Below are 18578 nucleotides of genomic sequence, written 5' to 3' on the forward strand. Positions count from 1 at the left end.
TCCACATTCAAAAAAATGCTGGTCCATCCACTGTTCAAGTGCCTCACACTTATACTAAAAATGAGGACTCTAAACCATGAATACAATTTGCTTGAAGTGGAAGTTACAGCGGCATTAAGGTATTGTTTGCCATTTAATAAGAAGAATAATGAATATTACATTGGAACACTGAGTCACTGAAAATCATTGAGGTTTCCCTCCTTTATTCTTATTATTCTAATAATAATGGATGAAGAGATGTAGAGCTTTCTTGGAAGCGAAGTTTATGTTTACATTGATTTTATCTAACCAAAACACTCTGTGTGTCCTTGCTACCTAACAAAGACCCTGTTGATTTAGTTGATTTAAATGTTTTAGACTTGGCCTGTTTACACCTGTATTTACTAGTTTCTTGTTTCTTGGCACATTACCACAACCTACAATAAATCCATGGAAATGCAGGAATGTGTATTGCCTCATCTCTGCACATGCCCGTGCATGTACATCCTTGTGCACGTGCATAAGCAACAGACAAATCAAGGACCTCGTCACAAAGCCATTCTCCATACTGCTACTACTGTATTCATTAAACATTCCACAGATTACCTGTAATTTCAACAAATACAATATTGCACCTGCAATACCTACAGAAAGAAAACAAGAATATCAGACAACTCATGACAATTAAGCTTTCTATAAGCAAGCAACTGAACTGTTATCCATGGAAGACTAGACAGAACAAATAAACGCAGCCCAACAATGGACCTTGAATCAATATTTAATCAAACCTACGTTAGGCCTAATGATGGGGACAGTGAAAGATACAGGCTGAAGTCTCAAACACCAAACACAGAAACCCAGGAAGACTTGCCATCAATTAAGACTAAAAATTTGAGAATAAAGAACATACATAATGCCAAATATTCAGTCCAGCATGGAAATGTAATCTTTATGGCGTCAGTAGCGTGTTATATTTTGAGCAAGTTGTTCTTATTCAACTCTTAGTGAGACTGAGGGTAGAAAAATGATTAATATTACATGCACATAACAGTAAGAAGTGCAAAGGTCAGGGCGGCAGTGCCCTAACAATAGATGTAACTAGACAATTTCCCTGCGGGAAATTTTGAAAGGGCCACGGGGTCTACTGCCCGACCGCGTACATATATATTACATTATATGCCCATTTTGTCTCTCTGTGTGTGAGGGAGCATGAGAGAGAAGTGCTCACAGAGGTACTGAGCCTCAGAGGTTGCCACAGCAACTTCAGAGCCCCTCCCAATCATGCTCTATGAGACCCAGCTGCGCACGCACACACACGCCCCCTCTCAGCACTCAGGCACACATGCACTCAGAGAGAGAAAAAGAGACAGAGACAGACATGGCCGGGCTTAGAGGCCTCTAATTCAAATTCTGTAAGTCTCACACATTTTTCCAGCACATTGTGAGAGAGAGGACAAGTTTGTCTGCAACTGTGGAAAAAATCATGCCTGTAGTGTGTAAACTGTGGCCGGGAGGAGCCTGGAAAGACAGAAAATCTGGAGTTTTTTTTAGGCTCTCTGCCACTGAGGCCCAGTGGTTGTCATGGCAATTTGGCTTGGTTGCCCATGACGATAGGGGCAGACAGAGAGGGGCGACAGAAAAGCGGAGAAAACGAGCGATTTTCTGCCTCTGCACTCCTCTCACATTTGGGCTTCTCCTGAGAGAACGGAAGCTCCTATCAGAAAAACAAAGACACCGTGAGCGCCTTGAGGACTTCCTGAACGTTTTGGTGTAATTTTATGCTTCTACAGCATATATTGTGGACACAGTCGCGAGTTGAAAACGGGGCTCCTTTCTGCTTCTCTCCGAAAATCTTTGTATTGGAGTGCATGGGGAGCAGAGACAGACATGGCCGCGCTTAGAGGCTGCTAATTCAAATTCTGTAACTCTCACAGATTTTTCGATCACATTGTGAGAGAGAGGACAAGTTTGTCTACAACTGTGGAAAAAATCATGCCTGTAGAGTGTAAACTGTGGCCGGGAGGAGCGTGGAAAGAGCAAAAATCCAGGCGTTTTTTTCGGCTCTCTCCCACTCTAGCGATGATGTCACCCACTCTAGCCTCTAACTGTCCACGCAATACACACCCATTGAAATCTGAGAATTTCTCCAAAAACGCTCATGGTCATTGATGAGGGATTATTCAAAAACTACATGAGTTATCAAAACGTGGCTTAATACAGCAATAGACAAGACTTGTTACTACAATTGAAAGTTTAAATGGAGTCTCTAGGTGAAAGTATGCCGGAGCAGTAGCCATTAGAAAAAGGGAAAAAAAAATTTTGTTTTTCGAGCTCCTCCCATTCATTTCTTATGGGAAACGAAAACGCGTTTTTCGCGACTTACGTCGCGAAAAACGCGTATTCTGTAGAGAAAAATAATAGCACGCCGATCCCGATCGAGACGCACGTTTTGATATAACATTTGCGTGGGTGCTCCCAAAACTGTAGGAGGAGTAGCGGTCCGAAATTTGACACGGAAGAGGAAGAATAACTAGACAATTTCCCTGCGGGAAATTTTGAAAGGGCCACGGGGTCTACTGCCCGACCGCGTACATATACATTACATTATATGCCCATATGTCTGTTTATTTGTGTAAGGGAGCATGAGAGAGAAGTGCTCACAGAGGTACTGAGCCTCAGAGGTTGCCACAGCAACTCCAGAGCCCCTCCCAATCATGCTCTATGAGACACAGCTGCGCACGCACGCACACGCCCCCTCTCAGCACTCAGGCACACATGCACTCAGAGAGAGAAAAAGAGACAAATACAGACATGGCCGGGCTTAGAGGCCTCTAATTCAAATTCTGTAAGTCTCACACATTTTTCCAGCACATTGTGAGAGAGAGGACAAGTTTGTCTGCAACTGTGGAAAAAATCATGCCTGTAGTGTGTAAACTGTGGCCGGGAGGAGCCTGGAAAGACAGAAAATCTGGAGTTAAAAAAAGGCTCTCTGCCACTCTGACTACTGAGGCTCAGTGGTTGTCACGGCAACTTAAGCCGGTTGCCCATGACGACAGGGGCAGACAGACAGGGGCAGACAGAAACGCGGAGAAAACGAGCGATTTTCTGCCTCTGCACTCCTCTCACGTTTGGGCTTCTCCTGAGAGAACGGAAGCTCCTATCAGAAAAACAAAGACACCGTGAGCGCCTTGAGGACTTCCTGAACGTTTTGGTGTAATTTTATGCTTCTACAGCATATATTGTGGACACAGTCGCGAGTTGAAAACGGGGCTCCTTTCTGCTTCTCTCCGAAAATCTTTGTATTGGAGTGCATGGGGAGCAGAGACAGACATGGCCGCGCTTAGAGGCTGCTAAATCAAATTCTGTAACTCTCACAGATTTTTCGAGCACATTGTGAGAGAGAGGACAAGTTTGTCTACAACTGTGGAAAAAATCATGCCTGTAGAGTGTAAACTGTGGCCGGGAGGAGCGTGGAAAGAGCAAAAACCTAGACGTTTTTAATCGGCTCTCTCCCACTCTAGCGATGATGTCACCCACTCTAGCCTCTAACTGTCCACGCAATACACACCCATTGAAATCAGAGAATTTCTCCAAAAACGCTCATGGTCATTGATGAGGGATTACTCAAAAACTACACAAGTTATCAAAACGTGGCTTAATACAGCAATAGACAAGACTTGTGTCTACAATTTAAAGTTTAATTGGAGTCTCAAGGTGAAAGTATGCCGGAGCAGTAGCCATTAGAAAAAGGGAAAAAAAAAATTCGTTTTTCGAGCTCCTCCCATTCATTTCTTATGGGAAACGAAAACGCGTTTTTCGCGACTTACGTCGCGAAAAACGCGTATTCTGTAGAGAAAAATAATAGCACGCCGATCCCGATCGAGACGCACGTTTTGATATAACATTTGCGTGGGTGCTCCCAAAACTGTAGGAGGAGTAGCGGTCCAAAATTTGACACGGAAGAGGAAGAATAATAATAATAACTAGACAATTTCCCTGCGGGAAATTTTGAAAGGGCCACGGGGTCTACTGCCCGACCGCGTACATATACATTACATTATATGCCCATTATGGCTCATTGTGTGTGAGGGAGCATGAGAGAGAAGTGCTCACAGAGGTACTGAGCCTCAGAGGTTGCCACAGCAACTTCAGAGCCCCTCCCAATCATGCTCTATGAGACCCAGCTGCGCACGCACACACACGCCCCCTCTAAGCACTCAGGCACACATGCACTCAGAGAGAGAAAAAGAGACAAAGACAGACATGGCCGGGCTTAGAGGCCTCTAATTCAAATTCTGTAAGTCTCACACATTTTTCCAGCACATTGTGAGAGAGAGGACAAGTTTGTCTGCAACTGTGGAAAAAATCATGCCTGTAGTGTGTAAACTGTGGCCGGGAGGAGCCTGGAAAGACAGAAAATCTGGAGTTAAAAAAAGTCTCTCTGCCACTCTGACTACTTAGGCTCAGAGGTTGTCACGGCAACTTGAGCTGGTTGCCCATGACGATAAGGGCAGACAGACAGGGGCGACAGAAAAGCGGAGAAAACGAGCGATTTTCTGCCTCTGCACTCCTCTCACATTTGGGCTTCTCCTGAGAGAACGGTAGCTCCTATCAGAAAAACAAAGACACCGTGAGCGCCTTGAGGACTTCCTGAACGATTTGGTGTAATTTTGTGTTTCTACAGAATATTTTGTGGACACAGTCGCGAGTTGAAAACAGGGCTCCTTTCTGCTCTCTCCGAAAATCTTTGTATTGGAGTGCATGGAGAGCAGAGACAGACGTGGCCGCGCTTAGAGGCTGCTAATTCAAATTCTGTTTGTCTCACAGATTTTTCGAGCACATTGTGAGAGAGAGGACAAGTTTGTCTACAACTGTGGAAAAAATCACGCCTGTAGAGCGTAAACTGTGGCCGGGAGGAGCGTGGAAAGAGCAAAAACCTAGTCGTTTTTAATCGGCTCTCTCCCACTCTAGCGATGATGTCACCCACTCTAGCCTCTAACTGTCCACGCAATACACACCCATTGAAATCTGAGAATTTCTCCAAAAACGCTCATGGTCATTGATGAGGGATTATTCAAAAACTACATGAGTTATCAAAACGTGGCTTAATACAGCAATAGACAAGACTTGTGTCTACAATTTAAAGTTTAAATGGAGTCTCTAGGTGAAAGTATGCCGGAGCAGTAGCCATTAGAAAAAGGGAAAAAAAAATTTCGTTTTTCGAGCTCCTCCCATTCATTTCTTATGGGAAACGAAAACCCGTTTTTCGCGACTTACGTCGCGAAAAACGCGTATTCTGTAGAGAAAAATAATAGCACGCCGATCCCGATCGAGACGCACGTTTTGATATAACATTTGCGTGGGTGCTCCCAAAACTGTAGGAGGAGTAGCGGTCCGAAATTTGACACGGAAGAGGAAGAATAATAATAATAATAATAACTAGACAATTTCCCTGCGGGAAATTTTGAAAGGGCCACGGGGTCTACTGCCCGACCGCGTACATATACATTACATTATATGCCCATTATGTCTCCCTGTGTGTGAGGGAGCATGAGAGAGAAGTGCTCACAGAGGTACTGAGCCTCAGAGGTTGCCACAGCAACTTCAGAGCCCCTCCCAATCATGCTCTATGAGACCCAGCTGCGCACGCACACACACGCCCCCTCTCAGCACTCAGGCACACATGCACTCAGAGAGAGAAAAAGAGACAGAGACAGACATGGCCGGGCTTAGAGGCCTCTGATTCAAATTCTGTAAGTCTCACACATTTTTCCAGCACATTGTGAGAGAGAGGACAAGTTTGTCTGCAACTGTGGAAAAAATCATGCCTGTAGTGTGTAAACTGTGGCCGGGAGGAGCCTGGAAAGACAGAAAATCTGGAGTTAAAAAAAGGCTCTCTGCCACTGAGGCTCAGTGGTTGTCACGGCAATTTGGCTTGGTTGCCCATGACGATAAGGGCAGACAGAGAGGGGCGACAGAAAAGCGGAGAAAACGAGCGATTTTCTGCCTCTGCACTCCTCTCACATTTGGGCTTCTCCTGAGAGAACGGAAGCTCCTATCAGAAAAACAAAGACACCGTGAGCGCCTTGAGGACTTCCTGAACGTTTTGGTGTAATTTTGTGTTTCTACAGAATATGTTGCGGACACAGTCGCGAGTTGAAAACAGGGCTCCTTTCTGCTCTCTCCGAAAATCTTTGTATTGGAGTGCATGGAGAGCAGAGACAGACGTGGCCGCGCTTAGAGGCTGCTAATTCAAATTCTGTTTGTCTCACAGATTTTTCGAGCACATTGTGAGAGAGAGGACAAGTTTGTCTACAACTGTGGAAAAAATCATGCCTGTAGAGTGTAAACTGTGGCCGGGAGGAGCGTGGAAAGAGCAAAAACCTAGTCGTTTTTAATCGGCTCTCTCCCACTCTAGCGATGATGTCACCCACTCTAGCCTCTAACTGTCCACGCAATACACACCCATTGAAATCTGAGAATTTCTCCAAAAACGCTCATGGTCATTGATGAGGGATTACTCAAAAACTACACGAGTTATCAAAACGTGGCTTAATACACCAATAGACAAGACTTGTGTCTACAATTTAAAGTTTAAATGGAGTCTCTAGGTGAAAGTATGCCGGAGCAGTAGCCAGTAGAAAAAGTGCGACAATTTTTACCGCCTCCCATTCATTTCTTATGGGAAATTTATCGCAGTTTTTCGCGACTTACGTCGCGAAAAACTGCAATAAATCCAAGAAAAGTAATAGCACGCCGATCCCGATTGAGACGCACGTTTTGATATATCATTTGCGTGGCTGCTCCCAAAACTGTAGGAGGAGTAGCGAATCGAAATTTGACACGGAAGAGGAAGAATAACTAGACAATTTCCCTGCGGGAAATTTTGAAAGGGCCACGGGGTCTACTGCCCGACCGCGTACATATACATTACATTATATGCCCATATGTCTGTTTATTTCCATGTGGGAGCATGAGAGAGAAGTGCTCACAGAGGTACTGAGCCTCAGAGGTTGCCACAGCAACTTCAGAGCCCCTCCCAATCATGCTCTATGAGACCCAGCTGCGCACGCACACACACGCCCCCTCTCAGCACTCAGGCACACATGCACTCAGAGAGAGAAAAAGAGACAGAGACAGACATGGCCGGGCTTAGAGGCCTCTAATTCAAATTCTGTAAGTCTCACACATTTTTCCAGCACATTGTGAGAGAGAGGACAAGTTTGTCTGCAACTGTGGAAAAAATCATGCCTGTAGTGTGTAAACTGTGGCCGGGAGGAGCCTGGAAAGACAGAAAATCTGGAGTTTTTTTTAGGCTCTCTGCCACTGAGGCCCAGTGGTTGTCATGGCAATTTGGCTTGGTTGCCCATGACGATAGGGGCAGACAGAGAGGGGCGACAGAAAAGCGGAGAAAACGAGCGATTTTCTGCCTCTGCACTCCTCTCACATTTGGGCTTCTCCTGAGAGAACGGAAGCTCCTATCAGAAAAACAAAGACACCGTGAGCGCCTTGAGGACTTCCTGAACGTTTTGGTGTAATTTTATGCTTCTACAGCATATATTGTGGACACAGTCGCGAGTTGAAAACGGGGCTCCTTTCTGCTTCTCTCCGAAAATCTTTGTATTGGAGTGCATGGGGAGCAGAGACAGACATGGCCGCGCTTAGAGGCTGCTAATTCAAATTCTGTAACTCTCACAGATTTTTCGATCACATTGTGAGAGAGAGGACAAGTTTGTCTACAACTGTGGAAAAAATCATGCCTGTAGAGTGTAAACTGTGGCCGGGAGGAGCGTGGAAAGAGCAAAAATCCAGGCGTTTTTTTCGGCTCTCTCCCACTCTAGCGATGATGTCACCCACTCTAGCCTCTAACTGTCCACGCAATACACACCCATTGAAATCTGAGAATTTCTCCAAAAACGCTCATGGTCATTGATGAGGGATTATTCAAAAACTACATGAGTTATCAAAACGTGGCTTAATACAGCAATAGACAAGACTTGTTACTACAATTTAAAGTTTAAATGGAGTCTCTAGGTGAAAGTATGCCGGAGCAGTAGCCAGTAGAAAAAGTGCGACAATTTTTACGGCCCCCCATTCATTTCTTATGGAAAATTTATCGCAGTTTTTCGCGACTTACGTCGCGAAAAACTGCGATAAATTTCCCAAAAATAATAGCACGCCGATCCCGATCGAGACGCACGTTTTGATATAACATTTGCGTGGGTGCTCCCAAAACTGTAGGAGGAGTAGCGAATCGAAAAAAGCACGGAAGAGGAAGAATAATAATAATAATAATAATAATAAGAAAAAACCCGCAGGATAACAATAGTGCTCGGGGCTTCGCCCCGAGCACTACTGTCTACAGCTTTGCTGTAGGCAGTAGTGCTCGTGGCTTGCCCCGTGGCCCTAATAAGAAAAAACACGCAGGATAACAATAGTGCTCGGGGCTTCGCCCCGAGCACTACTGTCTACAGCTTTGCTGTAGGCAGTAGTGCTCGTGGCTTGCCCCGTGGCCCTAATAAGAAAAAACACGCAGGATAACAATAGTGCTCGGGGCTTCGCCCCGAGCACTACTGTCTACAGCTTTGCTGTAGGCAGTAGTGCTCGTGGCTGCCCCGTGGCCCTAATAATAATAAGAAAAAACACGCAGGATAACAATAGTGCTCGGGGCTTCGCCCCGAGCACTACTGTCTACAGCTTTGCTGTAGGCAGTAGTGCTCGTGGCTTGCCCCGTGGCCCTAACTAGACAATTTCCCTGCGGGAAATTTTGAAAGGGCCACGGGGTCTACTGCCCGACCGCGTACATATACATTACATTATATGCCCATATGTCTGTTTATTTCCATGTGGGAGCATGAGAGAGAAGTGCTCACAGAGGTACTGAGCCTCAGAGGTTGCCACAGCAACTTCAGAGCCCCTCCCAATCATGCTCTATGAGACCCAGCTGCGCACGCACACACACGCCCCCTCTCAGCACTCAGGCACACATGCACTCAGAGAGAGAAAAAGAGACAGAGACAGACATGGCCGGGCTTAGAGGCCTCTAATTCAAATTCTGTAAGTCTCACACATTTTTCCAGCACATTGTGAGAGAGAGGACAAGTTTGTCTGCAACTGTGGAAAAAATCATGCCTGTAGTGTGTAAACTGTGGCCGGGAGGAGCCTGGAAAGACAGAAAATCTGGAGTTAAAAAAAGGCTCTCTGCCACTGAGGCTCAGTGGTTGTCACGGCAATTTGGCTTGGTTGCCCATGACGATAAGGGCAGACAGAGAGGGGCGACAGAAAAGCGGAGAAAACCAGCGATTTTCTGCCTCTGCACTCCTCTCACATTTGGGCTTCTCCTGAGAGAACGGAAGCTCCTATCAGAAAAACAAAGACACCGTGAGCGCCTTGAGGACTTCCTGAACGTTTTGGTGTAATTTTGTGTTTCTACAGAATATTTTGTGGACACAGTCGCGAGTTGAAAACAGGGCTCCTTTCTGCTCTCTCCGAAAATCTTTGTATTGGAGTGCATGGAGAGCAGAGACAGACGTGGCCGCGCTTAGAGGCTGCTAATTCAAATTCTGTTCATCTCACAGATTTTTCGAGCACATTGTGAGAGAGAGGACAAGTTTGTCTACAACTGTGGAAAAAATCATGCCTGTAGAGTGTAAACTGTGGCCGGGAGGAGCGTGGAAAGAGCAAAAACCTAGTCGTTTTTAATCGGCTCTCTCCCACTCTAGCGATGATGTCACCCACTCTAGCCTCTAACTGTCCGCGCAATACACACCCATTGAAATCTGAGAATTTCTCCAAAAACGCTCATGGTCATTGATGAGGGATTATTCAAAAACTACATGAGTTATCAAAACGTGGCTTAATACAGCAATAGACAAGACTTGTGTCTACAATTTAAAGTTTAAATGGAGTCTCTAGGTGAAAGTATGCCGGAGCAGTAGCCAGTAGAAAAAGTGCGACAATTTTTACCACCTCCCATTCATTTCTTATGGGAAATTTATCGCAGTTTTTCGCGACTTACGTCGCGAAAAACTGCGATAAATTTAAGAAAAATAATAGCATAGCGATCCCGATCAAGACGCACGTTTTGATATAACATTTGCGTGGGTGCTCCCAAAACTGTAGGAGGAGTAGCGAATCGAAAAAAGCACGGAAGAGGAAGAATAATAATAATAACTAGACAATTTCCCTGCGGGAAATTTTGAAAGGGCCACGGGGTCTACTGCCCGACCGCGTACATATACATTACATTATATGCCCATTATGTCTCCCTGTGTGTGAGGGAGCATGAGAGAGAAGTGCTCACAGAGGTACTGAGCCTCAGAGGTTGCCACAGCAACTTCAGAGCCCCTCCCAATCATGCTCTATGAGACCCAGCTGCGCACGCACACACACGCCCCCTCTCAGCACTCAGGCACACATGCACTCAGAGAGAGAAAAAGAGACAGAGACAGACATGGCCGGGCTTAGAGGCCTCTGATTCAAATTCTGTAAGTCTCACACATTTTTCCAGCACATTGTGAGAGAGAGGACAAGTTTGTCTGCAACTGTGGAAAAAATCATGCCTGTAGTGTGTAAACTGTGGCCGGGAGGAGCCTGGAAAGACAGAAAATCTGGAGTTAAAAAAAGGCTCTCTGCCACTGAGGCTCAGTGGTTGTCACGGCAATTTGGCTTGGTTGCCCATGACGATAAGGGCAGACAGAGAGGGGCGACAGAAAAGCGGAGAAAACGAGCGATTTTCTGCCTCTGCACTCCTCTCACATTTGGGCTTCTCCTGAGAGAACGGAAGCTCCTATCAGAAAAACAAAGACACCGTGAGCGCCTTGAGGACTTCCTGAACGTTTTGGTGTAATTTTGTGTTTCTACAGAATATGTTGCGGACACAGTCGCGAGTTGAAAACAGGGCTCCTTTCTGCTCTCTCCGAAAATCTTTGTATTGGAGTGCATGGAGAGCAGAGACAGACGTGGCCGCGCTTAGAGGCTGCTAATTCAAATTCTGTTTGTCTCACAGATTTTTCGAGCACATTGTGAGAGAGAGGACAAGTTTGTCTACAACTGTGGAAAAAATCATGCCTGTAGAGTGTAAACTGTGGCCGGGAGGAGCGTGGAAAGAGCAAAAACCTAGTCGTTTTTAATCGGCTCTCTCCCACTCTAGCGATGATGTCACCCACTCTAGCCTCTAACTGTCCACGCAATACACACCCATTGAAATCTGAGAATTTCTCCAAAAACGCTCATGGTCATTGATGAGGGATTACTCAAAAACTACACGAGTTATCAAAACGTGGCTTAATACACCAATAGACAAGACTTGTGTCTACAATTTAAAGTTTAAATGGAGTCTCTAGGTGAAAGTATGCCGGAGCAGTAGCCAGTAGAAAAAGTGCGACAATTTTTACCGCCTCCCATTCATTTCTTATGGGAAATTTATCGCAGTTTTTCGCGACTTACGTCGCGAAAAACTGCAATAAATCCAAGAAAAGTAATAGCACGCCGATCCCGATTGAGACGCACGTTTTGATATATCATTTGCGTGGCTGCTCCCAAAACTGTAGGAGGAGTAGCGAATCGAAATTTGACACGGAAGAGGAAGAATAATAAGAAAAAACACGCAGGATAACAATAGTGCTCGGGGCTTCGCCCCGAGCACTACTGTCTACAGCTTTGCTGTAGGCAGTAGTGCTCGTGGCTTGCCCCGTGGCCCTAATAAGAAAAAACCCGCAGGATAACAATACTGTCTACAGCTTTGCTGTAGGCAGTAGTGCTCGTGGCTTGCCCCGTGGCCCTAATAACTAGACAATTTCCCTGCGGGAAATTTTGAAAGGGCCACGGGGTCTACTGCCCGACCGCGTACATATACATTACATTATATGCCCATATGAGAGTTTGTGTCTGTGTGGGAGCATGAGAGAGAAGTGCTCACAGAGGTACTGAGCCTCAGAGGTTGCCACAGCAACTTCTGAGCCCCTCCCAATCATGCTCTATGAGACCCAGCTGCGCACGCACACACACGACCCCTCTCAGCACTCAGGCACACATGCACTCAGAGAGAGAAAAAGAGACAGAGACAGAAGTGGCCGGGCTTAGAGGCCTCTAATTCAAATTCTGTAAGTCTCACACATTTTTCCAGCACATTGTGAGAGAGAGGACAAGTTTGTCTACAACTGTGGAAAAAATCATGCCTGTAGTGTGTAAACTGTGGCCGGGAGGAGCCTGGAAAGAAAACAAATCTGGAGTTAAAAAAAGGCTCTCTGCCACTCTGACTACTGAGGCTCAGTGGTTGTCACGGCAACTTAAGCCGGTTGCCCATGACGACAGGGGCAGACAGACAGGGGCAGACAGAAACGCGGAGAAAACGAGCGATTTTCTGCCTCTGCACTCCTCTCACATTTGGGCTTCTCCTGAGAGAACGGAAGCTTCTATCAGAAAAACAAAGACACCGTGAGCGCCTTGAGGACTTCCTGAACGTTTTGGTGTAATTTTATGCTTCTACAGCATATATTGTGGACACAGTCGCGAGTTGAAAACGGGGCTCCTTTCTGCTTCTCTCCGAAAATCTTTGTATTGGAGTGCATGGGGAGCAGAGACAGACATGGCCGCGCTTAGAGGCTGCTAATTCAAATTCTGTAACTCTCACAGATTTTTCGAGCACATTGTGAGAGAGAGGACAAGTTTGTCTACAACTGTGGAAAAAATCATGCCTGTAGAGTGTAAACTGTGGCCGGGAGGAGCGTGGAAAGAGCAAAAATCCAGGCGTTTTTTTCGGCTCTCTCCCACTCTAGCGATGATGTCACCCACTCTAGCCTCTAACTGTCCACGCAATACACACCCATTGAAATCTGAGAATTTCTCCAAAAACGCTCATGGTCATTGATGAGGGATTATTCAAAAACTACATGAGTTATCAAAACGTGGCTTAATACAGCAATAGACAAGACTTGTGTCTACAATTTAAAGTTTAAATGGAGTCTCTAGGTGAAAGTATGCCGGAGCAGTAGCCAGTAGAAAAAGTGCGACAATTTTTACCGCCTCCCATTCATTTCTTATGGGAAATTTATCGCAGTTTTTCGCGACTTACGTCGCGAAAAACTGCGATAAATTTCCCAAAAATAATAGCACGCCGATCCCGATCGAGACGCACGTTTTGATATAACATTTGCGTGGGTGCTCCCAAAACTGTAGGAGGAGTAGCGGTCCAAAATTTGACACGGAAGAGGAAGAATAACTAGACAATTTCCCTGCGGGAAATTTTGAAAGGGCCACGGGGTCTACTGCCCGACCGCGTACATATACATTACATTATATGCCCATTATGCCTCTCTGTGTATGAGGGAGCATGAGAGAGAAGTGCTCACAGAGGTACTGAGCCTCAGAGGTTGCCACAGCAACTCCAGAGCCCCTCCCAATCATGCTCTATGAGACACAGCTGCGCACGCACACACACGCCCCCTCTCAGCACTCAGGCACACATGCACTCAGAGAGAGAAAAAGAGACAGTGGCCGGGCTTAGAGGCGTCTAATTCAAATTCTGTAAGTCTCACACATTTTTCCAGCACATTGTGAGAGAGAGGACAAGTTTGTCTACAACTGTGGAAAAAATCATGCCTGTAGTGTGTAAACTGTGGCCGGGAGGAGCGTGGAAAGAGCAAAAATCTAGACTTTTTTTCAGGCTCTCTGCCACTGAGGCCCAGTGGTTGTCACGGCAATTTGGCTTGGTTGCCCATGACGATAGGGGCAGACAGAGAGGGGCGACAGAAAAGCGGAGAAAACGAGCGATTTTCTGCCTCTGCACTCCTCTCACATTTGGGCTTCTCCTGAGAGAACGGAAGCTCCTATCAGAAAAACAAAGACACCGTGAGCGCCTTGAGGACTTCCTGAACGTTTTGGTGTAATTTTGTGTTTCTACAGAATATTTTGTGGACACAGTCGCGAGTTGAAAACAGGGCTCCTTTCTGCTTTTCTCCGAAAATCTTTGTATTGGAGTGCATGGAGAGCAGAGACAGATGTGGCCGCGCTTAGAGGCTGCTAATTCAAATTCTGTTTGTCTCACAGATTTTTCGAGCACATTGTGAGAGGGAGGACAAGTTTGTCTACAACTGTGGAAAAAATCATGCCTGTAGAGTGTAAACTGTGGCCGGGAGGAGCGTGGAAAGAGCAAAAACCTAGTCGTTTTTAATCGGCTCTCTCCCACTCTAGCGATGATGTCACCCACTCTAGCCTCTAACTGTCCACGCAATACACACCCATTGAAATCTGAGAATTTCTCCAAAAACGCTCATGGTCATTGATGAGGGATTATTCAAAAACTACACGAGTTATCAAAACGTGGCTTAATACAGCAATAGACAAGACTTGTGTCTACAATTTAAAGTTTAAATGGAGTCTCTAGGTGAAAGTATGCCGGAGCAGTAGCCAGTAGAAAAAGTGCAACAATTTTTACCGCCTCCCATTCATTTCTTATGGGAAATTTATCGCAGTTTTGTGGCTTGCCCCGTGGCCCTAATAATAATAATAATAATAAGAAGAAGAAAAAACACGCAGGATAACAATAGTGCTCGTGGCTTGCCCCGTGGCCCTAATAATAATAATAATAATAATAAGAAGAAAAAACACGCAGGATAACAATAGTGCTCGTGGCTTGCCCCGTGGCCCTAATAATAATAAGAAGAAAAAACACGCAGGATAACAATAGTGCTCGGGGCGAAGCCCCGAGCACTACTGTCTACAGCTTTGCTGTAGGCAGTAGTGCTCGTGGCTGCCCCGTGGCCCTAATAATAATAATAAGAAAAAACCCGCAGGATAACAATAGTTATCCTGCTTGCTCGGGGCAAGCCACGAGCACTTTGCTGTAGGCAGTAGTGCTCGTGGCTTGCCCCGTGGCCCTAATAATAAGAAAAAACACGCAGGATAACAATAGTGCTCGGGGCTTTGCCCCGAGCACTACTGTCTACAGCTTTGCTGTAGGCAGTAGTGCTCGTGGCTGCCCCGTGGCCCTAATAAGAAAAAACACGCAGGATAACAATAGTGCTCGTGGCTTGCCCCGTGGCCCTAATAAGAAGAAGAAAAAACACGCAGGATAACAATAGTGCTCGGGGCGAAGCCCCGAGCACTACTGTCTACAGCTTTGCTGTAGGCAGTAGTGCTCGTGGCTTGCCCCGTGGCCCTAATTAGTAGTACGAGTGTCACCAGAATGAAAAAGATGAAGCAGGAAAAAAAACAAAGGAGACAACTTTTTTTTTTTTTCTTTCAAGAAAGTCAACAGTAGCATTAACTGTGCTGGGAAGAGGAGCCAAGAATGTTTCTTGATGAGTTCTGAGGCTATAGCATAACAGTGTAACTGACAGTTCCACTTAAATGAGGGCAGTGGAGCTGAGGAGCATCTGTAATGATAACCAGGCCATCGCAGGGCTCAACACAAAAGGACACACCTACTATAAAAGGAGTAGTGTACGGGCTTAGACACTGCTATCAGTATAATGCTCAAAGCATTGGCTTGGTATTTTACTATAACACCTTGAAATATCAGCAAATTCTACAGCAGCATGCAAAGGTTTGAGCTCCCCGTGGGCCCCCTGGTCACATTTTTTCTTACTGTGAATAGTTAAGTAAGTACAAGATGCATTGATCTCCCAACTGATCTCAGATATTGCCCAATTAAAGTATTATTTTGGTTAATTTTACCCTGTAAAGTTCTTGTATGCATGTGGCTGTTTGTTTAAATGTAGCTGCAAATAAGATGTCTGGCTTATTGTGTGACGTGAAAATTTGTTTTTGTGAAAACAAATATTGTCATGCTCAGTCATGACCTGAATAAATGTAGGTGATAAACCTACATGTTATTTGCCTGTGGCCTTATTGGTTCCTGGTTACCTGGGTGCTTTTTCCAGCTCCACTGGGTGCACTGAGTAGCACCATGTTGTGGCTCTCCAGGTGCTCCAGTAGACTCTGCCTGAGCCTCCATATGGGAAACTGCTGTCTCTCTTCCAGCAGGGAGTAATAGCGTGAAGAAAAGGGCAAACCATCATATGGGTTCACTTCTAGGTCTCCCAGCCCTTCCTCCTCCCCTCCTCCTCCTCCACCATCTCTGTCATCGTCTAAATCCCCAGACAAGATAGAAGACAGGGACAGGGAGTCCAGGGCCGTCCCAGGAGGTAGCCGGGACCCAGGGGAGAGGGAAGTGGCAGAGTGCTTTGCTGCTGGTGGTGATGACATCATCAGAAGGGGGTGGGGATGAGGAAGGAGTGAGGTCCTGGTTCACTGAGATTACCTACAGAGAACAAAACAATAATGATGATGCTAGACAGTAGCATAGCAGCACATTAGACACACTGAATCACTGAATGCTTTGAGCAAGGTTACTGTTTGAAATGTTTTGAAGTTATGAGTTGCCTGCAGTGCCAATTAGCCTAGGAGGAGGCACACAGCTACAGGTGCAAGGCCACAGTGCTTCCTGTCTCAACAAAAGATTTTCTCCTTCCCCCGAAACAGGCCCTTCATAGGAACCTGTAGCATGTTCGGCATTTAACTGTGGAATTCTTGTCCCCACCCAGATCCCATTGAGTGCGTGCTGGTCTGCTGCAATAGTCGTGATCTGTTTAGAGTGGAGGGTGTGCAGACATTTTACTGGTGTGCTGATTTATGGGGAAATCAAAAATAGAAATATTTTTTAGGAAATAATTTGAGAACCTCTGTTTTTGTGACCAATGAATGAAACAATATACAATTACTTTTGACGGGTGTGTTCTATTTCATATAAGCTTCACTGTCTAAGGGCTGTTGCTATTGGGTTCATTCTCACACACAGATTATCTTCGACACCCTTGTGCCTTGCACAGACCCTCCTCAGGTCCACTCTTGCAGTATATAACACCAGTCAACAAGTCAAGAACAGAAGGGAAGATGAAGAAGTCTAGTCACTCTGAAGCTGTCTGCTTGTTCCCCACCTGTCAATCTGACTACACCCTGCTGGCAGATATGCACCCTTGCTGCATGCCTTGGTCCTGAGCCACGTCTGCGCTAACTCCACCGCCTGTTAGTTCTATGGAGCGGCCAGTGGACGCTTCCATGCGCCCCAGGTGGTGGGAGGTGGTTACAGGAGCTGGTGGTGTCCCTTCAGAGGACGAGATGAACAAGCTTATCTTCAGCGACAACTTCCCACATATGCCAGAGGACGACCCCAATGGACCCATCCCTGGAGACGCCTGCACTCCATCAGAGCGATGAACATCCTGGGGGTACAAAACCATGGTCCATGTCTCATAGGGGTCCTTCTCATCGTGACTGGTCCCACACTTCTTCAGATGTTGACAGATTCAGGAAGGCAAAGGTGGATCTGTTCACCTCATGAGAGAATCTACAATGTGTACCGTGGATCTCCGTGAGTGCACAAGATGACCTACCTGCCTTCTCTCACTGGCCACGGCCCAGAACTCTCCTTCATGCATTTCCCTCAGTTCCCCTGATTCCATGCTGCTTAGCGTACTTTCAGGAGGAGTGACTGGCCATCATTCTGGTGGCACCAGTGGGAAAACCATGGCAGCTCCCATGACACAGAGACACACTGTCAGCTTGATGGCACGGTGATAGGCAAACGGCTGTGGGCGGCCATTGCAGGAGCACTTGGAAAGGTTAAGACTAGACCCTGAAGTGGTGCGCACTATCCAGGGTGAGAGAGCCCATTCTACTGCAGCTTGTTCCGTGCATGTCAATTCATTGAAGTAGCATAAACCAGTGCTCAGGTTTGTGGAAAGCAAACAGGACACCTTGTATTTTTTCAATGCTTGAGAGATTCTGGTTGAAATTGATCAAACTTATGCAAAACATCTTTAAAAACTAGGTGGTGTCAGATATCCATCAGGGGTTTGTTTTCCTGGCTCAGAGGACAGGTCGTTTTGAATAAACTTTGTTGTAGCTCGTTGTCTGCCTTACTATGGTCGGTAACAGGGGTCGTTTGTGTTTCCTGCGGCATCCTGTCAGTTTGAATCTGTAAATGTTTCCAACTTTACAGAAGTTGAATGTGATAACTGGTCTTTCTGGAGAGAACACTTGCTCGCTTTACGCTCTCCTCTGTTATCACAGCTGGTGTTCTCTCCTTTCTTTTATCCGAGTGCCATTTAAATTCTCCCTCGAGCAACGTGTCAGATAATAGTAACACAGGCCTAAATAAAAAAAAAAAACGCCGAAACACAGAAAAGACCAAAAGCAGGAATAACATGTCATACGGTGGAACCATCTCTTACCTGTGAAACATATCGGTGGACAGGTGAAGAGAGCAGGCACAAACAGTCCGTTCTCAGTCCTCTGTTGTGTCAGTTCATTCCTGTCTGTAGCTCACAAACCGCCTTCACATACCGAACTACGGCTGGATAAAAACCAGGAGAGGCCAGATACGGACAACAGTTCTTCACAGTCTCTTTTCGTTAATCCTTTCCGACTCTACTATTTCCTGACTCCTGACAATAATAATAAAAGACGAAGGTGTTGGCTGGCTGCGTTAGCTAGCAGCCGCCATGTTTGGCTGTCTAGCTGTCAAATCTCGTGCTACATTCAGGTTCCTCGGAAAACACAGAATGCGATTTGGGATCCATGGTCAATGGACAGAT

The 18578-nt window shown here is 46.0% G+C and overlaps 1 protein-coding gene across 1 annotated transcript in view; it reads right to left on the bottom strand.

Annotated features, from left to right (window-relative positions):
• The window catches only part of dqx1 (DEAQ box RNA-dependent ATPase 1), a 29623-nt gene extending 11110 nt beyond the window's left edge, over window positions 1-18513 (bottom strand). The window contains exons 1-2 of the mRNA XM_076758537.1: window positions 18216-18513; window positions 15847-16243 (exon numbers count right to left, since the gene is read on the bottom strand). Coding sequence (XP_076614652.1) covers window positions 15847-16191 — 345 coding nt within the window. The 5' untranslated portion in view covers window positions 16192-16243; window positions 18216-18513. The remainder of the gene's footprint in view (window positions 1-15846; window positions 16244-18215) is intronic.
• Between the last annotated feature and the right edge of the window lie 65 nt (window positions 18514-18578).

This window comes from Chaetodon auriga, chromosome 19 (genome assembly GCF_051107435.1).
Source record: "Chaetodon auriga isolate fChaAug3 chromosome 19, fChaAug3.hap1, whole genome shotgun sequence".
NCBI classification, from domain to species: domain Eukaryota; kingdom Metazoa; phylum Chordata; class Actinopteri; order Chaetodontiformes; family Chaetodontidae; genus Chaetodon; species Chaetodon auriga.